The sequence below is a fragment of the Canis lupus genome, chromosome 34, assembly GCF_048164855.1.
Source record: "Canis lupus baileyi chromosome 34, mCanLup2.hap1, whole genome shotgun sequence".
Lineage (NCBI taxonomy): Eukaryota > Metazoa > Chordata > Mammalia > Carnivora > Canidae > Canis > Canis lupus.
Genome location: NC_132871.1, coordinates 15,779,761 through 15,807,036, shown reverse-complemented (window position 1 = coordinate 15,807,036; position 27,276 = coordinate 15,779,761). Strand labels below are relative to the sequence as shown.

Below are 27,276 nucleotides of genomic sequence, written 5' to 3'. Positions count from 1 at the left end.
AGTTTAAGAGACTAATGGTAATGGGGTTCAGGACATACTTCTACAGAATATGATACCTTGGCATATCGAATATTTCAAGCTGAAGGAATTTGCGAAATGACATGAGCAGGAAGGACTTTCTGTCCATTCTCTGAAGCAGGTCCTATACCCTCATGTGAGAGGTGCCCTCCCTTTACCAAAAGGAAAGAAATATCCTCATCTCTGAAGACAATGGATACAGAGAAGGATCTGCATGACCAGTCTTGTTAAGTTCCCCCCCATTTACCACATTTTGTTCCTGCCTTTGTCCTATCACCTCTTTCTGTGGCTCTCTACTCTTCATCAAATCCACCGTTAAAACACCCAGGTTTAGCCATCTCTTCAGGTCTTCATTTCCTTCTGAAAGCTCCTGTGTCATGTAAAACTTCTATTAATTGACTGTGTATGCTTTTTCCTGCTAATCTGTCTTTGGCAGTCTAATTTTTAGACCCAGCCAGAGACTAGATCTAGGAAAACTTTTTTCCTTTCTTATAAGGCCCAGTTAAGTCTTCCTTTCTAAACTCAATGCTCCCAGTATTTTCAACAGTTCTTCATATGACATGGCTTAAGTTCCCTCACTGTCTTGGTTGCCAAATGCCACCTGCCAAAATACACTACAAAATATACCCATAAACCCCCCACTTCCTTATCCTGACTTAATATTTTTCGTAGCACTTATCCCTACCCAAAATGATGCTCTTTATGTACTTAATATTTGTTTCCCTGACTAGAATATATGTTTCATGAGGGCAGGGGAATTGTCCACCTTACTCATGGTATTCCAAGTACTTTCATCAGTACCTTTTAGGATTGCTCGGTAGCAATGGATCTACAAACATATGATGACTTTCTCCCTCAACCTGCCCATGTGTTTGTGCTTCTTTCGGCCAGATGTCTATACCCTAGGTTTTGTACCTCTTTCTTACCCTTGTTAAAGATAATTTTCAGAAGGTAACATCATGATTCACATAGAGATATAAAGATGAATGTGTTTAAAGAATTTATTTTATTCATATGAGATGAGGGAATCAAGTAGATAGTATCATAGGTTCAAAGGAAAAGTCAAAATAGCGCAAGCTTTATATGAATTAAAAGAATGTTGAGGTGAATTGCAAATGGAGATAAAACTGGGCTTTCCACAGTGGGAAGCCAAAATCATCACTGGACTGGATGGAGTTTATGTATCTATCAATTACATAATTTACAAAGAGATGCAAACTAGCTCAAAGAAGATGAGCAGGGCTAGAACCCGATAACACAAAAGGATGTGCTAAAGATGGTGTACATAGTTTTCCACTGAACTACCAATGCTTTACTGATAAACTAGTCAAAATAGAATATTGTTGGATCCCCCATACATGTGTCAAGGATCACATGACAGCTGGTATTCAGATGTAGGAAATCAACACTTCTCCCAAGCCAAAAAGCCAATATTCCAGATCACTATAGACACAAGTTCCAATGAGCTGAAAAGTGCTAGAGTACCAAAGGTCCCTCTTAGAGAGTCACAGATACTATCAGGTGTATACAGTATGAACTAAGAGTAGATACAGGTTAGGCGAATGTAAAAAAGCCTAAACTTAGGAGTTAGAAGACATGGGCAAGCCTCCAGCCTCCACTTACTGCTCTGTTACCTTCAGCCAATTCTTCCTCTCTGGCTTTCTCTTTTCTACAAAACAAGAATTTTTATTGATGACTCTAAGTTCCTTTCAGGATCTAAATGTTTATTAGAAGAGAAAGCCAGTCCCTTCTACAGCTGGCCCTGTGGGAATGCCCAGGCATGAAGAGTTTTGACAGAGGGCAGGGCACATTTGTTTGTGAACATGAGGAAGAACAGCTGGACAGGGGGTCCTAGATCCCCGGTGTGCAGTGCAGAAGCCCCAGCATCTGTGCGAAACTTGGAAAATTCAGCGACAAAGGGAGAAGAAATGTTACAGAGGAAGTTACTAAAGAACAACCTGCACCGTTATAGGAAGTATATCACCAACATTGGCTCTGTCTCCACTCAAAAGGGAACTAGTACTGTATTAGGGTTCTCCAGAGAAACAGAAATGAGAGAGAGGGAGAGGGAGAGAGAGAGAGAGAGAGAATACTGAAAGAAAGGGACTTATTTTAAGGAAATTGACTCATGTAGTTGTGGAGGCTTGCAAGTCTGGAATCTACAGGGTAGATTGGTAGGCTAGAAATTCCAGCAGGAATTGATGTTACTGTCTTGTGTCCAAAAGGACTCCAGAGGTGGTATCCTCTCCTCCCCAGGGGAACACAGCCTTTCTTCATAAGGCTTTCAACTGATTGCATGAGGCCCACCCACATTATGGAGGTAGTCTGCTTTTTTTTTTTTTTTTTTAAGATTTTATTTATCCATGAGAGACAGAGAGAGAGAGAGAGAGAGAGAGAGAGAGGCAGAGACACAGGCAGAGGGAGAAGCAGGCTCCATGCAGGGAGCCTGATGTGGGACTCCATCACAGGTCTCCAGGATCACACCTTGGACCTAAAGGTGATGCTAAGCCGCTGAGCCACCTGGGCTGCCCAAGAGGTAGTCTACTTTACTCAAATATTAACAGTATTAATTTTTCTGACTTAAAAACAGAGCATCTTTCTCCATTTGACTAGGTTGTCTTTAATTTTTCTTAGCCAGTATTTTGTAGTTTTCATTGTACAGGTCTTGCGCATTTAGTCTCGGACTTATCCCTATTATTTCACATTTGTAGTGATATTATTTTAAATTTCAATTTCCAGTTGTTTGTATATAGAAATACAATATATTATTTTTATCTTACAACTTTATTAACCTCACTTATTAGTTTCGATATGGGTTTTTTTGACATTTGGATTTTCCACACAGACAATTGTGTCATCTTCAAATTAAGACAATTCTATTCATTTTTAGTAGAGATACTTTTTCTTTCTTTCTCTGGTCCTATTGCACTGGCTAGAGTCTCTGGTACAGTGTGGTACAGTGTGGAAGTTGTAAGAGTGGACATCCTTGTCTTTTTCCTGATCTTTGGGGAATAAGCATTTAGTCATTCACCATTAAATATGTTAGGTTTTTCATAGGTTTGTCATTATCAGGTTGAGGAGGTTCAATTATTGTATAAGTCTGTTGAGAAGATTCTTTTTTTTTTAATAGAATCAGATGTTTGATTTTGTCAAATGTTTTTCCTCATTTATTAAGATCATGCTTTTTTCTTTTGGCTTGTTAATATGACAATATTCATTATTATCCCTTTAATATTTGTTGACTCTATAGAATATCACACATTATGTAATATTATATAATTTGTATCTTCTTTCCTTTCCCTCCCAACCTATATAGCTAGAAGTTTACCAGTTTTAACCTTCTGAAAGAACTGCTTTTAATTCAATGTTTGCATATTTTGTTTCATTGATTTTTCACTGATATTTTTCGTGTCCTTTCTTTTGCTTACTTTGAGCTTAATTTGGTCTTTTTCTAACATGATGGGGGCTGAGCTCATGTACCTGAGAATGTTCTTTTATTTCTTTTCTTTCTTTTTTTTTTTAGATTTTATTTATTTATTAGAGACACAGAATGAGAGAGAGAGAGGGAGAGGCAGAGACCTAGGCAGAGGGAGAAGCAGGCTCCATGCAGGGAGCCCGACGTGGACTTGATCCCTGGTCTCCAGGATCACGCCCTGGCTGAAGGCGGTGTTAAACCACTAAGCCACCGGGGCTGTCCTCTTTTTATCTATTATAGATGTTTGATAGTATAATTTTCTAAATACTACTTTAGCAGTTTCCCATTAATTTTGATAGATTGTTTTCATTTTCATTTGATCAAGAATGTTTTTAAATTTGTCTTTTGATTTCTTCTTTGACCTATGGGATATTTAGAAGTCTTCTCATGAATATTTGGGGATTTTTCAAATATCTTCCCATTGTTGATTTTTAATTTAATTCTGCTGTGATCAGAGAACCTACTTTGTGTGATTTGAGCACTTAATTTATTAAGTCATGTTTTATGGCCCAGGTATGTCCTATTGTGGTAAATGTTTCTATATTCAATTGGAAAGAATGTATAGTCTGTTTCTTTTTTGGCTGGAATGTTTTAGAATTTTCCAGTCAAGTTTGTTGTTTAAGCCCTCTGATTCCTTGATGATTTTTTTGTCTGCTTGTTCTAACAATTATTGGGGAGGGTATTGAACTCTGTGAGGATAATTGTGGATTTCTCTGTTTCTCCTTGCAAATCAGTTTTAGCTTCATGTTATTAGGTACAAAAATGCTTGGGATTCCTAGTTCTTTTGATAGATTGACCTTTTTATCACCATAAAATAAATATCCCTGGTAATATTTTTTGCTCTGAATTCTGTTTTAGTGTTAATATAGTCAGTTACTATAGTTTTAATTTGATAAGTGTTAGCAAGGTATATCTTTTACTTTGAACTTACTTGTGTCTTTATATTTGTACATTTTTTTGTAAGCGGCATATAGTTATGCTTTGCTTTTTTATTCAGTCTGAAAATTTCCACCTTTGAATTGGGATGTTTTGGCCATTTACATTTAACATTATTTGTTTGGCTAGGTTCAATAATTTTGCTATTTATTTCCCAAACACATTTGTTTGATGGGTTCTTTGTTTCCTCCTTCTTCTTCTGATTTTTCTGTAAATTATTTTATTTCATTTTATTTTAAGTAGGCTCCACACCCAATGTGGGAGTTGAACTCATGACCCCAAGATTAAAAGTTACATACTCCAACAACTGACCCAGCCAGACACCTCCTCCTTCTAATTCTTTTAGATTTTTGAGCATTTTATATGCTTTCACTTTATCCTCTTTGTTGACCTATTAGCTGTAGTTTTTTTTTATTACTTTGGGGTTGTTTTATGATTTACAATATACATCTTTAACTTCTGCAACCTATCTTCAAGCAGAATTATTATGTCACTTCACAAATAGTATTAGAATCTTACCATAGTTTACTTTGTTTTCTGAATCTTTTAAAAAAGAAACATTTCTTTATAATGGAGATCATCTGATGATGACTTCTTTCAGCTTTTTCATGTCTGAAAAAGTTCTTTATTTTGCCCTTATTTTTGAAAAATATTTTCACTGAGTATAAAATTCTCTTTCTTTTAGTTCTTTAAAGGTTTTGCTCCATTATCTTCTCACTTACATTGTTTCTGTTGAAGACTCTAATGTCATATTTATCTTTGTTCCCCTGTATGTAACTTGTCTTTTATTCTCTGGTTGCTTTTAAGATTTTCTCTTTATGACTGTTCTTGAGCAATTTAATTATGATATCCTTTGGTGTAGTTTCCCCCAAGATTTATTTTATGTGTGTGTGTGTGTATGCTTGGACTTACATCTGTTAGTTTGTAGTTTTCATCAGATTTGGAAAATATTTAGCCATAATTTCTTCAAATATTTTTTCTGTATCCTTTTTTCTTTCCTCCTCTTCAGGGACTTTTAATTTCATGTATTGAGGCCACTTGAAGTTGTCCCATAGTTCACTAATGCTCTTTTTATTTTTTTAAATTATTTTTTCTTCTGTGTTTCATTTTGTATAGTTTCTTTTGTCATATTTTCCATTGTCATGTTTTCAAGTTTACTAATCTTTTTTCTTCAATGTCTCAATTGCTGCTGTTCTGCATATATATATGTGTGTATATGTGTATACACATATATATATTTGATTTTTTGGTCTCAGACATTGTAGTTTTCATTTCTAAAAATTCTAGTTGGGACTTTTTTGTATCTCTGTGTCTCCATTTAACTTTTTAAACATATGGAATACAGTTAAAATAAATGTTTTAATGTTCTTCTCTGTTAATTTTATTATCTGTGTTACTTCTGGATCCATTTCAGCTAGTTGACTTTCTCCTTATTATAGGTCCTATTTTCCTGTGTGCCTGATAATCTTTGACTAGATGCCAGACATTGTCAGTTTTATCATTTTGGGTGCTGGATATTTTCATGTCTCTATAAATATCTTTGTGCTTTGTTCTAAGATAATGTTAAATTATAGGCATATTTTGTTTTATTGCACTTTGCTTTATTGTGCTTCACAGATACTGTATTTCTTACAAATTGAAGGTTTATGGTAACCCTACATCAAGTTTAAGTCTAGGGCACCATTCTAACAGCATTTACTTGCTTTATGTCACTGTGTCACATTTTGTAATTCTCACAATATTTCAAACTTTTTCATTATTATATTTGATATGGTAATCAGTGATCACAATTTGTTGAATGCTCAGATGATAGTAACATCTTTTAGCAATGAAGTATTTTAAATTAAAGTATGCACTTTTTAAAAAACATAATGCTATTATACACTAGTAGACTACTTAGTAGAATAGTGATCTATAACTTTCAAATGAACCAGGAAACCAAAAAGTTCATTTGACTTACTTTATTGAAATAGTCAATTTATTGCAGCAATCTAGAACTGAACCCATAGTATCTCTGAAGTATGCCTATACTTGGAAATAGTTTCATCCTTTTGGATCTTGTATTTAAGATCTGTTAGGTAAAAGCAGAGCCATGTTTAGGGCTAATATTTCCTCACTACTGAAGCAACACACTTCTGAGTACTCTCTTCAGTGTAGTATGAATTATGAGGTTAATGAGTCTGGCTGGTAGAAACAGGCACTATTCATAGCCCTCTATGACCATCAGGCACTAGTCTCTCTAATTAGATGGTTTTTTTTGCCAGCCTTGGGTAGTTTCCCCTCTTGCATGTGCTAATCAATACTCTGCTGAATACCTGAGAGGCCTTCCACAGATGTCCAAGGTTCTTTGTTAGCTCTCACCTAGTATTCTGTCCTATATATTCTAGCTGCCTTGGTGTCTCCCAACACATGGGGGTCGGCTTTGAAATACAATTGGCCAGATGTAATCCCTCAGTTCTGCCCACATTGTGTGTGGAAGAGTTCAAGCCTGGCTCTTTACAAGAAAGAAAATAACCTCACTGGCAGCTGATCAGGAACATGCAAAAATTCCAAAATTTCTTTTCTTTTGCAATTAAGGTTTCTTTCAGTAGGCCCAGAGCCCATCTTGAAGGAAGTCTAGGACCATTTCCATCTTACTCCTTCTTTATAGTCTCCTCAGTCTTTTCTGCCTTTCTGTTCTCTCTGGAGGATCCTACTCCCTCTGAGGGAAGCCTAGAAGTTCTTAGGGATTTTATAGGCTTTTGTTCCTGGCTCTACCTGGCTCTACCTTAGAAGTACATTTGGCCATTATGGTTTCCAAGACATACGTCTCTCACAGTTTTCTGAGTGCAACACAAACGAGAAAGCCTTTATCTTGCTTATATGGACCAGGTCTCCTAGGACAACTTTGCTGTATTTAAGTCTGTGTTTCTTTACTCTGTCTTACCAAAGACTTTGTCAGCCTGCACTAAGGAAGAACACAAGAAAGGAGAAATGAGGAAAATAAAAAGCACTGTTTTGCCTCAAAGGGACTATTCTTTTTTTCTTTAAAGATTTTATTTGGGATCCCTGGGTGGCGCAGTGGTTTGGCGCCTGCCTTTGGCCCAGGGCACGATCCTGGAGACCCGGGATCGAGTCCCACGTCAGGCTCCCGGTGCATGGAGCCTGCTTCTCCCTCTGCCTGTGTCTCTGCCTCTCTCTCTATCTCTCTCTCTCTGTGACTATCATAAATAAATAAAGAAAAAAAAAGATTTTATTTATTTATTTATTTATTTGAGAGAGAGCAGAGCTAGAGAGAGAGCACGTGCATGAATGGGGAGGTGGGGGTAGAGGGGCAAAGGGAGAGGGAGAAGCAGGATAACCACTGAGCAGGGAGTCCGATGCAGGACTTTATCCTAGGACCCTGGGATCATGACCTGAGCCAAAAGCAAAAAACTGACAGAGCCACCCAGGTGCCCCTCAAAGGTACTATTCTTCATATTAAATAGTTTAAATAGGCTTTGGAGGTCAGTCTAAGAAATTCACCACTATTGATTTGTGGGGATGTATCTACATTCCAAGCAATAGCTTTTGTTGAGGGCTTTCTGCAGAGAGCATGATTTTAATACGAAAAAACCATTGTACCTAAATAGATAACAAAATTTAAAAAGACCAATTCTTCCCAAATTTGTAATGTTTTTATGTAAAAAATTTTTATCTTTATGTAGGCAAATTTATCAGTCTTTTCTGATGAGAAAATGTATTCCCTTTACTCTTTTTTTGTTTCTCCCCCTTACATCAAAAACTAAACTTTATTAACTGGATTCGCATCAGTTTTTTTTTTTTTAAATCAATAACATGGAGGTCCAAAGACTTAAATAATAATCTTAGCCTTTGTCATATATTTGTTGTCATCTTGGACAAATCATTTCATCTCACCAAGAACAGTTTTCTATACCAGTACAACAAAGATTTAATGTTCTATAGAGATTCTTTGTGGTAGTTTAAAAATATATCCACAAATTACTTAATATTCTTCCCTTCAAGAGGTGGAACTTAATTTTTCTCTCATGGAATGTGGTATGGACTAAATGACTTACTTGTAATGAATAGAAGATGAAGGAAGTGATGGTATGTCACTTCTAGGCCTTGGTCATAAAAGGCATTGTGGGTTTCTGCTTGATCTCTCTCTCTCTGGGATCCCTGCTTCTGAGGGAAGCCATCTATGTTATGAAGTTACTGAAGCAGTTCTCTGTAGAGACCCATGTGGCAGGGAACAGAGACCTCTTGCCAACAGCCAATAAAAGACTGAGACTTTCTACCATTAGCCAAGTGAGTGCGCCATCTTGAAAATAAATCATACAGCGTTAGTCAAGTCTTTAGATGACTGCAGCCCTGGTAGACATCTTGACTATAATCTCATGAGAGATTCTGAGCCAGAATTACCCAGATAAACTGCTTCTAAGTTCTCAATCCTTACAAACTGAGATAACAGTTGTCTGTTTTAAGACATTACATTTTAGAGAAATCTGTTGTGTAACAACAGAAAACTAATGTATTCTTATAGACATTATAACCTTATAGATACTCCCTGTTTATGATCCTATAATTTAAATGCAGGAGGATGTATCTCTAGTTGCCTGTTGCTTTTACTAATAGTTTACAAACTGCTTAGCCTATTATAATTTAAAAACTCTTCCTTGAAGAGTCTGTATTCCATATACCATTTTAGGCAGAAAACTAAACATATTTGAGTAGAAATATTTTCCAACTGGATATTTATTTTAATAGCTTATATATTTTAATGAGATGAGACCTGGGGAAAATGATCACTTTCCATAGAGTTCTAAAGCAGGAAAGGGCTCTTCGGTCTTTGGAGGGCCATCAGGAGCTATGTAGACCCCTTGCAATATGTTAAGAACATTTCCCTAAGAGAGGTAGGTGCCTGGGTGGCTTGGTTGGTTAAACGTCTGCCTTTGGCTCAGATCAGAGTCTGCATTAGACTCCCTGCTCAGCAAGGAGTCTGCTTCTCTCTCTGCCTCACCCTTTGCTCATGCTCCTACTCTCTCTCTCTCTCATAAATAAATAAAATCTTTTTTGAAAAAGAACATTTTCCTAAGAAAGAATATGGATTCTTTTTACTAAGTTTTCAGAAATTCTTCCCTGCCCCTGTCCCCCTAGAAGAGTTTAGAACTACTTATCTAGTTTCATTCCCATCTCTGGGAATTCAGGTGCAGAGAGGTAAGTGATTTAGGATTACCCAACAAAGAGCCTCTCACTCTTAACTCAGTGTTCAGGCTCCAATCTGAGGCATCAGTTCTACCTACAAGAGGCATCTCAGGGCCTGGTCTTTGCAATGCTTTTAAGTGCCTAGACCCTCAGGACTTTAACAAGATATGCTATTACATATCTCCTTATTTAATTCATCAAACTGCTTCAGAAGTGGGTGTGAAATAGATCTTCCCCAAAAGATCCCTCTTGCTGATAGATCTTTTGTCTTGTTTCCTGTCAGTTTTGCCCTTATATTGAAGCACACAGGAGCTCAACCAAAGTACTTTTTTTTTTTTTTTTTTAACCATGGTACCTTCCAGAATTCAAAACTACTCTATGAGGGAAATCTATTATACTTATCTGACCTGATTACTACAGACATATCACTTATATGTTTCTTCAGTACTTTTTAAAACCTTTACTTCTTTGCAGGATTGTTACCCGTCACTTTCTAAACTAAACCAAATGTGAATATTATAATAAATTAAGAGATTTGGGTTGAAGGACCAGGTATCAAAGTTGAGTTTTAATATTTATGTTAGTTCTTAATTCATTCTGCCTATCTTTTATTAAGATTTTATTTATTCATGAGAGACACACAGAGAGAGAGGCAGAGACATAAGCAGAGGGAGAAGTCAGGCTCCTCATAGGGAGCCTGATGTGGGACTCGATCCCTGGACCCTGTATCATGCCCCGAGCCGAAGGCAGATGCTCAACTGCTGAGCCACCCAGGTGACCCTCATTCTGCCTATTTAGAAATTAAAGATTGCTAGGAACCATCTATAGACGCCTAGAAAACAAGTAGAAATCCGTGTTTGAAGAGCTGGAATATATCTTTCATTCATTTTATATCTTGCACAGGACTGGTCATTCATTACATTCTCTTTAAATACTTCATCATCACTAGTATCAAGTCCGAACTGATTAAAGCTAAGGGAGCTCATGCTATAAATGACTAGTCCTAATGGAAAGAATGTAGAAATTCTGGTTTTACCTCTGACTTTTATACCTAAACTACCTGTACTTCAGCTTTCCCAAAACATTCACCTATATAGATTTGCCATCCATTCCCACCATCCCCATAAATTCCAGAACACAATCTTTTTACTTCAGCTAGAGCCAGATCAGAGAAACCACAACTGAAAGTACAGTCCTGAAAAAAGTGAGATTGAAGAATCTGTGAGAATGCCATGAACTGCCCAGATAGGCCTACGCCTGACTCCCAGCTGTCCCTCCTCCCGCCTAGCTCCAGTAGGTATCTTCTGTGAACAGGTTCCTGGGTTTGGCCAAATGACCTAGCATGGTCCTGGCCACCATTCAGGGTTCTATGAGAGCACTACTCCTTCTCCTCGATGGTGGAAACAGAGACTCAAAGCCTTGGAAACATTCCCCAAGATCTCTGAATGCAAATGTTTCTAGCAAATTCAGCATTATATCCTAACTTGTAAAACAGTCTTGTAGCACAAAGATAAATGACCAAAGTGCTAATCAACTATGTTTATTTTTTCCATAAACAGAAAGATATGGGAATATTTGGCAAGTAAAAGGGTCATATTTTGTATTTAGGTGATTTAAAAAAAACCAAACAGCTCTATACTTAAAAGTACAGTAATTCCAAAATAACAGATCAGCCTTGTCTGAGGAATGGCAGGAAAAGCCTTTGACAAGGAAATGAAGTTTACTTTTAAACTTCAAGGGGTTGAGTTTAATTATAGATGGCAGCAAAGAGCAGAGAAAAGATCCTTGAAAGTTTTTTCAAGAAAAACTAAGGTAAAGTATCTGTTCTATAAAGACTGTATGTACCACTGTGTGTGTGTGTTTTAATAGGGAGAATAAAGAAAAGGAGAGGGAAAAAACTCTTTGTGGTATTTTTTGAATTTATCCAGAAGTATGGAAGTTCATTAAAATGAGTAATTTGGGAAGACAAATGTGTTTTTGGTGATGACATCAAAAAATATACCTACTTCAGGGACACCTGGGTAGCTCAGTTGGTTAAATGTCTGACTCTTGGTTTCAGCTCTAGTCATGATCTCAGGAGCCCTCATCTGGCTCCACGCTCAGTGCAGAGTCTGTTTGTCCCTCTCCCTCTGTTCCCTGCCCCCTGCAATAAATAAATAAATAAAAATTTTAAAAAAATACCCACTCTGTACCTTGAGATGGACATGTAGCTCAGCAGACTGATTCAGTAGTATTAGGCTATGATCACTTTTGCTATCTACAGATTGCTTCAGAGGGGACTTTTCAAAGCACAGTCAAAATTTATACCATGGGATTACAAATTATTTTGTAATAATGCTAAAATAAAATGATGACTTTCACTAGAATTCTAAATTTAAACTGTCTAAATTTCAGTTTTATTAAAGGATTAGGTTCTTTGATTTTACATGCAAAAGACACCAAGTATTCATGAACATGAATTATAAAGCAGTATTAAAAGGGAAATACTCATAGCAGAAAATATAAGAGCCAAGTTAAGAAGCATTAATTATATACCTTTCACTACCTAGTGTGCTAATATTAGTGCTCAAGAAATATTTACTATTAAAAAAAAAGAAATATTTACTATTAAAAAACAAGGCATCCCAGTGGGTCCAGAGCATATCTACTATACTGAATCAAATGATAACTAAAAATGTTTCATTTTGCTCTTTTATTTTGTAGGTATTATTACTTGGCATTCAAAGCACATGAAACACCTTTTGCTAGCAAAGAGAGCTGTGTTGCTATCTTGGAAAAATGCAGATTAGATCACTGGGTGCTGGGAAAAACAAAGGTAGTTCTTTCTTTTTTGTTCAGGTTGTCACCCATGATGCTCTTCTGTGTATGTTTGTCTCTTGTCAGTGATATGAACGGCTTTGTAAGTTGTGTAGCTTAGCAGACGACACCCCAACCTAACAATGATCTTTGAGGGTGTTGGGTCAGGAGTCCTAGAACCTCTGGACAAGAAGGGGAGTGTTTGCCTCCTGTTCTGCATGTAGAGTGAGAGAACCATTTAGCATTTCTAGAATGAGAACTTTGAGCTCATTTTAAAGGTCCCTTTTTAAAAAAATAACAAAAATTAAAAATGTCCTTTTTAAAATGTTGCTTATTCCAGCATCTCATGGAGATTCACAAATCTTATTAATGACAATAATGAGTATCTTTTACAGTTTTGTCCATTTTTCATTAGACTCATGTTGTGTTTTTTACTGTGTACCCTGACTAGCTAGTAGCCTCATTGTGTATAGCTTTTCATTTAGGGAACATCTCATCCTGCATCCCAGGTTTTTATTATCCATTCTGAATTGCTGTACAAAGCCAGTCTTAGCCTTGAGTGTTGTGGCCACACCATTGTTCCTCAGCAGGAATTAGATCACGGTGGGTCATTTGGTTGTGCTCCTTCCAAACTTCCACTGCTGGCTATGGATCAATTCTGTTGGTTAGTGCTTCCATTAGAGGCTGTGGCGATAGACAGTAGAAATCCAATTGAGAAAATAGACCTCCTGGCAGATATAAAGCAGGCTTGGAGAACATTTGGGGTCTCCTAAATTCCATTAACCTCACCATCTGTTTGTATCAATAATCAAGGATTGGCTCAACCTTAGAAAAGAGGTATTGTGTTTGCTCCCAGGAAGTCAGTAATGTTAGCATAAAAGAAGTCACTGTAAACTTTATGTAGATAGTGGTTTTAATATTTTTATTAAGAATACTCTGGAGTAGACTGAATCTGTTTGGGAGCCCATATGTAATGCTAAAACTAATATGTCATTTCAGGTTTTTCTCAAATATTACCATGTTGAGCAGTTAAATTTGCTGCTGCAAGAAGTCATAGGCAGAGTGGTTGTGCTGCAGGCATATGCCAAGGGGTGGCTTGCAGCCAGGAGATACAAAAGAATCAGAGAGAAGAGAGAGAAGGGGGCTATTGCCGTCCAGTCAGGTAAGTGCTCCTGAATCTTGCATTTCCTCAAGTACTGGGGCTTTTCTCAGTGGCTTCTTATCTTCTTCCTACCCTTCCTCTCTTCTTCCTACCTTTCTTCCTTGCTCCAGCAAATATTTATTGAGTGCCGGTTGCAGGCCCTGTGCTAGATGCTGGGTATAAAGCCATGAGTAAGACTACCATGGTCCCTCTGATGTTCACATAAGCAAACAAGCTGTCACAACACAGTGTGATGAGTGGCAAGGTAGAGGTAGTGTGAAGTGAGTAGAGGTAAAAGCCAAATCACACAGACCTGCATCCCTTTTCCCAGATGACTGATGTAATACACACCCCAGGCCTGTTACCAAGTTCTCAGCATCAGAATGACTAATGCTATTTCCCAAAGGCTTTTCTAGCACAGAGAGAGCTTATAAACCAAGGGAACAAATCACCAGGCTCTCTGATATGCCCAGCCCATTCAGTGTCTCTGCATGTGTGTGTGTCATTTATATTACAAACAGCACCTGAGTTCTATGCCATTGTTGAGTGGTTATGAAAACATCAGATCTTGAACATAGTGGACTATTTCCTTTGTGTTCTCATAACCCATATTGTCTGGACTTCATGACCATATTCAGCAACAGGGAGAGCTGTGATGCTAATGGGAGGGAGAAAAGGTGATGTGATCATGCTCCTAGTGGGCAGCTTAATGCCCCAGTCCTCTATCTATAGGACTCAGAACACCCCCAGAGAAACACCCCTTTCTCTTCTCATCCATTTTCCTTGCCTTTTGCCTTAGTGTTGCGTATTTTCTTCTCCCAAAGCACAGTTTTTGGCACATGGTTCACTCTCACCAAATGCAGGTGTTGTGATACTAATTATTTCCTTTGACTCCCTTCTTTATTTCATTCCTTCAAATTCCAGGTTCATATCTTCCTCCCAAATAAAAAAAAAATTTGAACAGGTCAGGCTATGCCAGTTCTTCCTACCAAACCACCCTGCTCCCAAGTCCTGAACCACAGCTTCCTCCAGGGATTGGGATAACAGGGAACTGTCTCACCTGGGATAGAGGTCCCCAGTGATTCATATGTAGAATCCAGAGTGTTCTGGAAACTCACTGCCAGAACAAAAATAATTCCTTCTCAGAAGCATCTTGGAGGCCCAGCTAAGTACAGAGAGGCCTCTTGTTCCCCACCATCGCTCACGTATCTCTGCTTATTTTGTTCAGTGAGAAAGCAGGAGGGAAGACGAGAGGGGTAATAGATTGGAGGGAAAACAGCTTATATCAATTCACTGGCACGTTCCTAAATTAATGTCATTCCTAGCACATGGTTTTATATTTTTAGCCTGGAGAGGATATGATGCTCGGAAGAAATTTAAGAAAATAAGCAACAGAAGGAGTGAGTCTGCGGTTCCTATTCAAGCAGGTAATTAAAACATCATTTTCATAGCATCCACTTGAAAATATTCTGTGATTGAGTTCATATGATTTTAGAAAGCTGAGAGGTTAATAATTCAGGAGCACTGGAGTAAGAGTTAAGAGTTCTAGTTGGGGTTCTAGTGCTTGCGCTGACACACCCCCTGTATGATGATCATAAGGCTGACAGTGAGCATTTGCTGCTTGCCATATTTGTGTAAGGATGCTCTCAGTAAGTGCTCTTATATTCTTGAGTTTATAGAGAGGGAAACTGTCATAGAGAAGTGCAGTAGGTTGTCCACAGTCACACAGCTGGTCAGTAGCAGAGTCAGCATGTGTGAATACAGGCAGTTTGGATAAAGTCAACTTCATTACTCCCAACTGAACAAATTTCTTTCCTTCTTGGAGTCACAAATCTGTCATTTGTGAAACTAGAGCACATGCTCAACTCTAGTTAAGTGGGAAGGTGTCTAGTAACCTTGGAATTCTCTGATCAGATGCAAAACCCGTCTTTCAGCATCACAGAGATAAGAATAGCTCAGGGACTTTCCCAGCAAATGGAATTTCCCACACCCTGGGCTGTAGGTGGCTAAGGTGCTCCTCTGTACCTCATGGGGTTACCCTGTGTTGTGGCTCAGCTTGGGCCTGGCCGCCTGAGTGCTGAGAGCTCTGGTTCTTGCCTCATCGGACCTGTCCTTAGCTTCTGGGTGGCTCTGCTCTTCTGCAAATGGCAGTATCCACGGTGGCTGCCCAGCTGGGTTCCCTTCATCATTTGAAGCCGTATGTGCCTAATTGAGGGCCTGGAAGAAGTAGGCCCCAGAGCATGCCTGGAGCTCTGAGAATGTAAAAAAGTGGAGACAGAATGAGAGAGCAGGAGCTAGTCTCTTGTACTCCACAAGCCCAAAGAAGGATAGGGTTTCAGATACTGCTGCCTTGCGGCAAACTCTTAAATACAACAGCTGCAACCTTTTTGAGGTCGTCCCTGCCCAGAACCTGGCTCCAGGAAAGCTTCTCAGAACTCTCTTCACCAGCCGCTTAGAGACCTGACATCTTCATTCAGAACCAAAATATTTGGAAGAAAGGGATGTCATTTAGATGTAAATGTGCAAGTTTTAACACCACCCCCTAGGAATTTTAAGCTCTACAACTTCAAAGAGTTCATTGGAAGAGGGGTCCAATTCTAGTTGCAGCTTAAGGAAGATAACTCAAAGTGCATTTGTTCCCTACTTGCCCACCTCCACACACCACAGCACACAGCACATGCATGCAAAGCCCCCGCCCCTCCCAGTCTGATTTCTAACCTTGCAGTTTGGCTCAAAGCCCAACATATGTTTTAAAATACAAACTTTGGGTTATATATTGTTGATCCACTGAGTCCAGTGTGAAGGATCATAAATCATATTTTCCCTCTCTGAAAATGATCTTTAGAGGGTTCCCTGTTTACACTCTGTTATTGCCAAATGAGGGCTGCATGAAAACAGAGACAGGTTTGCTTCATCATCCTATCAGGCCAGTCATGATTGCATCTTTTAGGTAGAGCACCTATGTGGTAGGTACCACGGAAGGATAATTTTGTTTTGTGGAACTGGAGGAGAGAACACATATCTTCAAGGTGCTTCTTTTTTTTTTAAGCTTTGCAAGCACCACCTCCCCTCCACCTCTTTTTTTAAGCTTGGCAGCTAATGTTCCTACTTATCAAGTGGCATTGGGAACTTCCATTAATCGAGTCTACAGGGGCTTGGGCAGACATGAGGACATTGAGGGTGGTACTAATGCCACCTCTCCCTCTTGGAAGTAGTGTGGCAGCCAGAGCAAAAGCAGAGTCTCTCTGCCCTTCAGCTAACACCATGGACAGGAATTGAGGTGCTGGCTTTGTGTTAACAGAAAAGATGCCTGGATAAGGTAACACCATTTACAATTTTATGGACAGTTTACTTTGACTTGAGAATGTTTTTCTGATTTTTATATTGGAAGGCATGGTTGTGTTTATCTAAAAAGCAAAGCATCTCATTCCAACTTCTCTGTTTTGGGGTGTGCTTTTCCCAAAGCATAATCTTCTCATTACAAGCTCTTCTTCACACCACTAGGATGTTTCCAAGTAGAACAAGCCCCAGACCCAGCAGTTCCCTTACTTGTGAAACCTGCAGGAAGTGGCTTAGGGACGTTCATTAGCATAGCACAACCATTTATGATTATTTTCAAGATTTACTCTCTAATTTTTTTTTTTCAACAAATCATTTCACTTGAAATTTAGATTCTGTGGAATGCATTTCTTTGTATTTCGAGTTCCGGCCCATAGCCTTTTTTTTTTTTTTTTTTTTTTTTTGTGGTGTTGCTAAGATATGTTATATATTTTTAAAAGAGCAGCCCTTGAAATTTAGGAAGCATTTGGCCTACATGTTGCTACAGAGCAGCGCATATTGAAATTTGTTTTCCTTTCATCTCCTTCCCAATAAAAGCAGCCGCACAGCTTATCCCTTTAGCTTCCTCAGAACTTCCTTTCAGAATTCCCGATCTATTATGGCACGTTCACATACCAGAAACAAGATGCCTTTTCATGCTGTCAACCTTTTTCATCTGAAATGTAAATTAATTCTTGCTGGTATGCCTTGACAGAGATCAAAGTCCGGGTATTAACCTTCCTGGTCTTTTCCAGGAACCCATCCCCAGGACTGGGCTGTGGCTGCTGAGAGGCCAGTGTCCCTATTATAGGGCCCTCCTCCAGGCAGCCCTCGGTCCAGGAGCCACTATTTCAAAGATGCAGAGTCCTTTTGTAACTGACCTCATCATTACTTTAAACTGAGTGAGAAATGATCTGCCTGGCTAATTCCTGAAAGAGAGAGGGAAGGAGATATACATACACAGTCCTGTTCATTTTAATTGTGGGCCCTTCACTCAGATTCCTGGAGCTTGTTTAAGTGGTTTTGACAGCGAGTGATCTCGGTTTGATAGAGGGAGGGACAGGGCTCCAGATTGGAAACCTCTCCCCTTGCTCAGTGGGTCATTTCTTGCCTGTCAGTCTTTGAGGTAGGCCACATTTGCATTTTCAAAATAAACAGATGCCTTTCAAATACATGAGCTGGTAGTCTAGAGATCTCTGTGGGCCCAAACAGTTCACCAGCCAGTGATCAAATGCTGGAAGAGAAAACAAACGGAAAAAAAATACCCTAGGTACATATGCATCCATTTCCTACGTGTATAACATTGCACGTCAATAAAATGCCTCTATGAGATGTGAGGAATCTGAGAGAGAGAGGAGAGCTGGAGAGCCCCAAACAAAAGTGTAGTTTACCAGTTTCCTTTTCTTTTTTTTTTCTTTTCTTTTCTTTTTTTTCTTTTTTCTTTTCTTTTTTTTTCTTTTTTTTTTCTTTTCTTTTCTTTTCTTTTCTTTTCTTTCTTTTCTTTTCTTTCTTTTCTTTCTTTCTCTTTCTTTCTTTCTTTCTTTCTTTCTTTCTTTCTTTCTTTCTTTCTTTTCTTTCCTTTCCTTTCCTTTCTTTCTTTTTTTTTTTTTTTTGCCAGGGGAACAACTTTGAATGTCATCTTGGTGAGAAGTGACATGTTTTGTGTGTTTTTATTATTTGTTAATGTTAATAATAAGCTCCTGCCAAAGGAAAACATATTCTTTTAAACACCAAAGAATTTAAAGTTACATACTTTTTTAATCAGAAAGTTAAGATTCACATATTTTCAGATAGATGGGGTATTCTAAAAGTGACAGCTATATGTGTCATTCCCTTACTAAACTATTATTTTTTTAAAGAACTTCTTCTGTTAGAAAGTGGATATATAACTAGATTTGTTAAAATAAAAATGCCTACATTCTTCAATAAATACTATCAACACACATAACCTGCAGGGGTTTTTAAGAGGTCTATAATATGTCATTCTTTCTAGTTTTTGGAAGCACTGGTTTTAAGATTGCTCCTCTAAATTCAAGATCTGTTTTTTAAAAGAGAACAAAGTAGTGAGCTTCCCCATCTCAGGGAGAAAATGCCTCAGGTTGGTAATAGTGGAGCCCTAGGGGCTGGGAACAGAATGTCGAAGAGTGTCTCTTCTTCCAGCCTCCCTTTCCAGTTCTCCCCCAGCCCCCAGGAGCAGAAAGAGCCCATTGGTTTATAGCACATTTTCATCTAATTGCTTCAGTGCAGTGGAAAATGTTTCCCCCTTTCTCCATGTCCTCCATCAGCTTTCCACTTACTCCCCCCTCCCCAGCCCTTGCAATAACAGAAATAATGACCATTTCACCTTCAGATGCCTTTTAGGGTGCTTTTTGGAGCCTTAGCCATGACTCTGCCAAAGTGCAGGCTTCCTTGAGCCTGTGAACAGGTATTTTAAACCAGATTCAGCTGGAACCTCTGGGCATATCATGTGACATGGCCAATGAGAGTTGCTTTAAATGCTGTTTCCAGAGGGGAAAGCAAGCATCATGTCCAGATAGGTTCCAGCACTCTCAGATACGATTTCAGATAGCAACCTATCAGAGGCTATTGTACTTCTTTTAGAAACTTGACCCTACTTCTAACAAAACCAAATTTCTAGTGTTTAAAACTGCTGAACTTTTAAGCCTGTGTCAGGTAAGGCCTCCTTTTGGTCTTCTCTAACTTTAAAAGGTTGGTTCCTTTAGCACTGTTGATGAGTTGGCAGTGACTGGGTGGTTATAGTAATTTCCTGGAATGAGATCTCCAGAAATATCCCTAGGTGTGCAGAACAACTATATTTTAAATTTAGAAATTTCTTTCTTCATTTACTATTTATTAAGTATCTGTCCTGAGCTACCATGGTAAACAGTGAATTTAATTTGGAGCTTCATATTTCCCATCTCCAATATAGAGGGTGATAAAACATGCTGTTCCTCAGAAGAATGCTGTTTGTATAAGTCGAGTACTCTATATTATGTCAACACATATTGGGAGAGAGTTCTGTAAAACTCCAGTGCAATACAAAGAGTAGAAATCATTATAAAATATAGCTGAGGATATACATTGAAATAACCCATGTTTCTTGAAGGTAAATATGATTACAGGAGATATTTTTCATTCAAACAAAGCTGTGCATAAGCAGATTGTTGATCACAAGCCAAATAGAGGAAGGTCAAGTGAATGTACCACTGAAGGATGAGGTCCACCTTGAACTAACAAAAGGAGATCAAGCACGCCTTCGATCACTCCACCCCTTCAATCACTCCCCTCCTTTCTTCTCTCTTTGCTATTCTACCTCTATTCCATTTCTATCTCTTAGAAAGATTTCTGGTCATTTCACATAAACACTTCCTCAAAATGTGAGAGAAGACAGATTCCAAGCTCTTCTGGACAGTTGGGCAGGAGCCAACTGTCTTTTCTTTCCTGTTGTTGTAGGTCATACCTACACAAGAATAAAGCAGTGTCTAGGGGGAAGTGTTAACTGATATATTCAGGCTTGAGATGAACTATGAGGTGCACATTGGCTCCACTGCCTTCTAAACCTTTCTTTAATTGAAAACAGCGTACCTTCAGGTTTATGCAGAGAGTCCGGCCCAGTCCACCTGCACACTGCCTAGGTTTCTCTAACTCTCTGTAAGTAAAAAGTTGGGACTGATTTCTGACAGCTATAGGCTTAACATTTTGGAGGGGAAAAGTGTTTGTGGGGATAGATGTTGTGCTTTACTTTAGGAAAATATGTCCTGTTTGTAAGCAGGACACATAAACATAGAAGACATACAGGACAGGACATACAGAAACATACAGAAACACTTCCTCTAAAACAAGCTTCAGGGGCTATCTGAAGCTTGTTTTAGAGGAAGTGGTGCATAGCAGAGAGAAGGCCCTGGCCTGTGGCTTCAAGGTTTCTGTCAAGACATGGGCCCTGCCAAACCTCACTTGGGCATAAACAGTAGAATTCTTGCCATGAAATAACTTGGAATGCGTAGGAATGTCCTTTGCTATGAAATCAAATTATTGTCCACGTTAGAATTAAATGCCTAGAGTACTATTCACCTAATGCGCAGAGAGGAAGCTGTGAAGAGCCAACATGGGCTTGAGGTCTGTTTGGGACTGATACCATGTTGTCATGGCACAGAACTGCTTCACATGAAACTTTGGTGTAGCAGTCTGCACCACCAGGACTCAAGATTAAAATTTCAGAGGAAGTCCATGAGTACTTCAGTTTTGAATCAGCTCCTCCATTTTGGACTTCATATAGAGCTCCAGAATCTGGCTGTAAAGAGGTGCTGCTTGAAGTGGCATCTTTACCACCCCAACCTGTCAACTATACTCAACATGATCAATAATGCACTTAAGTTGCCTTTATTCTATTATCTTTAAATTTTTTCAAGTTTCATTTTTTTTTTTAAGACTTTATTTATTCATGAGAGACAGAGAGAGGCAGAGACAGGCAGAGGGAGAAGCTGGCTCCGTGCAGGAAGCCTGATGTGGAACTCCATCCCAGGACTCCAGGATCATGCTCTGAGCCAAAGGCAGACACTCAACTGCTGAGCCATCCAGGCGTCCCTCAAGTTTCTTCTTTTCATATGGAATCATAATTATTTAAGTTATATACACGTAATAGTAAAGAAACATTTAGGAAAAAAAATTAACTGCTCTGACAAGTGATTGGCCTTCTTTTTCTCAAAAGACTCCTGTGTGTAGAAAGGCAGATTTTGTTTTCCCCCTTAACAGATGAAACAGAAGCACAGAGAATTATGTGTTATGAGCGTAAGAATTGGCTGGGGTGGCTGAGGTGCGTGGGTGGCTCACTTGTGTAAGTGTCTGACTCTTGGTTTTGGCTCAGGTCATGATTTCATGGGTTATGAGATTGAGCCCCATGGCAGACTCCAGCCTCAGTGGAGAGTCTGCTTGAAGATTCTTTCCCTTTGCCTCTCCTCCCTTGTATGCTCACTCTGGCACTCTCTCTCAAATAAATAAATCTTAAAACAAACAAACAAACAAAAAAAAACAAGAATTGATATCAAAGCCCTCTTCTCAGTCTTTATCCAGTGCTCTTTCCAGGAGACCACGTTCTGTCATTAGTTTTCATCTTGGATATGGCACATGGACACAGGGTACCAGTCAAAGCTTTGGGAAGAGTTTCATATACCAACCTAAGCAAGTGGACTTTGGAGTCAAAACAATTTAACCAAAACCCCCAAAAATCTGATTAAAAAATGGGCAGAGAACCTGAATGGACATTTTTCCAAAGTAGACATATGAATGGCCAACAGACACATGAAAAGATGTTCATATCACTCATCATCAGGGAAACACAAATCAAAACAACAGTGAGTGTCACCATACATCTGTAAGAATGGCTAAAATCAAGAAGACAAGAAATAACAAGTGTTGGCAAAGTACATGGAGAAAAAAGAACTCTAGCACTATGCTAGTGGGAATATAATTGGTGCAGCCACTATGGAAAACAGTATGGAAGTTTCTCAAAAAGATAAAAATTGAAATACCATATGATTCAATAATTCCACTACTGGGTATTTATTCAAAGAAAATGAAAACATTAACTCAAAAAGATATATGAACCCCTATGTTTATGATAGCATTTTTTACAGTAGTCAAGATATGGAAGCAACCTAAATGTCCTTTGATAGATAATTGGATAAAAAAAGTGGTGGTATATATATACAATGGAATATTATATAACCATTAAAAGGATGAGATCTTGCCATTTACAACAATATAGATGAACCAAGAGAGTACTATTCTAAGTGAAACAAGTCAGACTGAGAAAGACAAATACCATATGATTTCACTTATATGTGGAACATAAAAAACAAAACAAATGATAAACAAAAAGTAGAATCAGACCTATAAATACAGAGAACAAACTGTTGGTTGCCAGAGGGAAGAGTAATAGGAAGATGGACAAAATGGGTGAACAGGAGTGGGAGATACAGGCTTCCAATTAAAACATGAATAAGTCTTGGAAATGAAAGGGAAAAGATACAGCACAGGGAATATAGTCAGTGGTATTGTAATAGTGTCATATGGTAACAGATGGTAGCTATACTTGTGAGCATACCATAATGTACAGAGATTTTAAATCACTGAAACTTATTATAATATTGTGTGTCAACTATACTCAAATTTTAAGAACAAGGAAAGAAAAACAAAAAATCAACTTTAAATCCCTGCCATGCCATAATTTGTCATATGGTTTGGAGGGAAGTTACTTAACTTTTGAGTCTCAGTTTCCTCACCTGTAAAATGGAACTCATTAAGGTCTAGTCCTCAGGATCATTGTGGAGTGATTACAGATAATACGTGCAAAGCATCCTGCATGGTTCCTGGCATGTGGTAGATATTCAGTAAAAGTTAGTTCCCTCTCTGTATCCCCTTCCTGAGTATTAACTCCACTGGGAAAGAAATCCACGTGTATAGTCCTTTTCAATGGTAAGCATAATAATAATATAACTTCAAAAGATGAAACCATTTCTCTCACTTTTGGAGAAAAAAAATAGTACCTGTCAAATCTTAAAGGCAGTTAAAGAAAATTTTTATAAAAAAGAATTTTCTAAATCTTATGTCTTGCTTATCTAACGGGAAAATTAAAATACAGTAATATCCTATGAAAGATTCTTTTTGTTTTTGCAAAGAACTGTGCTCCATCATGCCAACAGCTTGATTCATTTGTGTAGATAAATTTTTCACTGGCCTCAAAGTTGTTAAGATTAGGTGGTATGCTACTGACATCATTTTTCCCACTCACTGGCTTGAGCCCTTCTGCAACTTGTTCTGTAAAATAGTAAGTCCCCCGCCCCACCACCAAACCCCCTTCCATGAAGTTAGAAATTCTAAAATCCAGGAGTTAAATATCACCCAGATTTGCTGCCTGCTGGTGTGGAAAGCAAGTCGCCTTTCAGATGTCTAAGGAGTTGGAAGATCTCAGTGTGCATATCATGTTTAACCCACAGTGACGGGTGATTGGCAGCATAACAGCTGAGCGACAGCCATTTGGCTAGGAGTTCAAAACCCAACACGAAGAGCCATAGCAGGATCATGGCTTGATTTGCTGTGGCCATGAAGTCTAAATCACCAAGCACAGAGGTGGAGGCAGAGGTGACAGCTGGTAGCCATTCTCGTCAATAAAGTTGTGATGGTTGAGATGTACAAGCAACCAGAGCCTGCTAATTTCATAGCCTTTGAGCCAAGTACTTAGTGTCAAAACCAGCTATGGTCAATGATACAAATGGCTGTGAAGGGTCCCTTGTCAGCAGCAAGGCTCTCCCAACCAGACACTTTCCACCTAGTGGGTTAGAAATGGTTGGATCCTGCTTTCCAGGAATAGTCAGTTTGAGAAGACCTTATCTTTTCATTTTTTTAGGTTCTGGTAATTTTTTAAAGGCCTATTTATTGAGGTATAATTTATATACAGTAAAACTCAGTTTGATAAAATTGGATGAATACAGTCAGGTAACCCCCTTCACAATCAAAAGGAAAAAAAAAAGAAAATTTCCAAAAAACTGTCTCATACCCTCTCTGTTACCAGTCTTCCCCCACTCTTAGCTCCTGGTGACCACTAATAGATTTTCTGTCCCTATAATTATGCCCTTTCCCAAAATGTCATAGAAATGGAGTAATATAGTAAGTAGACTTTTGCATCTGGCTTCTTTCACTTATAATTTATCAGTGTTGGTATATTTAACAGTAATTTGCTCTTTTTCATTGCTGAACAGAATTCCAGAGTATGGATATACCACAGTTTTGCCAATTACTAGCTAAATGACATTTGTTTCCAGTTCTTGATGACTATGAATAAAGCTGCTATAAACATCTAGAATTTTATCTTTTTAGGCAAGATTTATAGAAAAGTAAATAACTTTGATTTACAGGAAACCAGAACTGTATAAGCTGGAATGATCATAGAGGTGGGAGTTATTCCCTTGTTGATTAACAGAAATATTTATCTTCTTAGCATGCTATTCTTTTGCATAGCAATTTCCAGTTGATACAAGGCAGTTTCACTCACCTTATTTTTGTAATTATCACAGTAACCCTGTGACGTAGGTTGGGGATCTTACCCCATTTTACAGATGATGGCTAAGAAACCTCCCTGCAATCCAGACTGCCTACCTTCTGATCTGGTATCCTTCCTCCAAACATTTTCTGAATGTCCTCTCTATGCAGAACACTCACTAAATGCTTTTGCAGTAGCCACACAAGCAACATAAAAATGTTTTTTCCCATCAAGAGGGGACAGTCTGTTACTCTCTATCATATATCAGTAGGTAAATGTAAATTAAAACAACAGTATACTGTTACACAACTATTAGAATATCCAGTGACAACAAATGCTGATGAGGATGTAAAACAACAGGAACCTCATCCATCGCTGATGGGAATACAGAATGGTACAGCTACTTTGAAAGACAGTGTGGCAGTTTCTTACAAAAGTAAACATACTTTTACCATATGATCCAGTCATCACAATCTGTTATTTACCCAAAGGAGCTGAAAACTTATGTCCACACAAGAACCTGCACACAGATGTTTGAGGCAGCTTTATTCATAATTGCTAAAACTTGGAAGTGACCAGGATGTCCTTCAATGGATAAATAAATAAACTGTAGTATATACAGCAATGGAATATTATTTAGTGCTAAAAAGAATTGAGCTGTCAAACCATGAAAAGGCATGCAGGAAACATAAATGCCTATTACAAGGTGAAAACCAGTCTGAAAAAACCATGGACTGTATGATTCCAATTATATGACATTCTGTGGAGACAGTACAAAGATCAGTGGTTGCCACAGGTGTGGAAGGGGTTAACAGGCAGAGCAGAGGATTTTTACGGTAGCGAAATTATTATATGATATCATAATGATAGATACATGTCATTATAACTTGTCCAAACCCATGTAATGTACAACATCGAGAATGACCCGTAATGTAAACTATGGGTTTGGGGTAATTGAGAAGTGTCATTGTAGGTTCATCAATTGTAGCAAATGTACTGCTCTTGTGGGAGGTGTTGATAGGTATACATATGTGGGAGCAGAGAATATATGGGAAATCTCTACCTTCCCCTCTGTTTTGCTGAGAATCTAAAACTGCTCTGAAAAATAAAATCTTTTAGAAAGGAGATGGGAGCAATAGTTCCTCAAATGGAACCAGGATGGACACATCTGCCTCAGGTTTTTTTTTTGTTTTGTTTTGTTTTTTAAGATTTTATTTATCTACTCATGAGAGACACAGAGAAAGGCAGAGACACAGGCAAGGGAGAAGCAGGCTCCATGCAGGGAGCCCAATGGAGGGCGCTAAACCACTGAACCACCAGGGCTGCCCCTGTTTAAGAGGAGTGCTAAGCTAGATCCAACTAACACAACCACAAGAAGCAAACAATCTATGAAGCTTCCTACAGTCCTTTTTGGAAACAGGCAGGGCATAAATTTTAAGAAGTAAATGCCATCCAAGAAGAGAACAGAGTGGCAGTTCCTGGCTGCTTGAAGGCAGAGGGGAATTCCCCAAATGGTGATATTCCACGGCAAATAATAAACGGATCTCTAGGATAAGGGAAAACCTTCCTCCTTAGTCTCCAAGTTAGAGAAAGCAATTACCAGACAATGCTTTCTTTGAACTCAAAGTTTGACCGAGATAATGACTGGAATTAAGTACTGGAGAATCAAAGTAGAAAGTGTTCTTGTAGGCCTGAAATTACCAGAATTGTTTCATGTGGAGACCAGAATATCTGATGTGGCTGTTGAAAAAAACAAAAAATCTGTCCATGAGATTCTATTCTTTAAAAAAAAAAAAAAAGAATTTTACTTTCTCAGTGCTGCTTTTGGCGGCATTTGCCTGTCAGACCTCCCACAAGTTGGCCTCTTTATATTCTGATAAGATGGCTGCTGACCAGCTGTCACTCCAGCCAGAAATGACACAGGCTCCTTGTGCAATTGGCCAGCAGAGGTTAGGAGGAGAAGGTTGGGCTTTTGCGCCTCATCTGTATGCGCCTTCCCTGCCAGATACAGTAGGCACCATTTGCCAGGTCCATTATGAGGGCAGGAAAGCCCAGATCCCCAACCAAGAAATCTACCTAGACAGTGCTTCTGCTGGAAACCAGGCTTCTGGGTCTATCCTCTGGGTGGGTCATCAAATGCCACGCCAGGCTGGGGCCTCCTCCTATAGCAGCTGATCTGTGGGAACTTAAAGACCCAGACATGTGAAAGAAATAAAATCTGAATTTTTTTTTTAAGATTTTATTTATTTACTCATGAGACACAGAGAGAGATAGAGACACAGGCAGAGGGAGAAGCAAGCTCCATGTAGAGAGCCCAATGGGGACTCAATCCCAGGACTCCAGGATCACACCCTGGGCCGAAGGGAG

General features: G+C 38.7%; 1 protein-coding gene across 13 annotated transcripts in view; it reads left to right on the top strand.

Annotated features, from left to right (window-relative positions):
- The window catches only part of MYO3B (myosin IIIB), a 425,769-nt gene that overhangs the window by 247,049 nt on the left and 151,444 nt on the right, over positions 1–27,276 (top strand). For all 13 annotated transcript variants that reach the window (XR_012023941.1, XR_012023944.1, XR_012023942.1 and 10 more), the window contains 3 exons: positions 12,320–12,431; positions 13,412–13,574; positions 14,900–14,980. Coding sequence is in view for 9 of the 13 variants with exons in the window: in XM_072811357.1 (XP_072667458.1) it covers positions 12,320–12,431; positions 13,412–13,574; positions 14,900–14,980 (356 nt within the window). In the remaining 4 variants the exon portion in view is untranslated. The remainder of the gene's footprint in view (positions 1–12,319; positions 12,432–13,411; positions 13,575–14,899; positions 14,981–27,276) is intronic.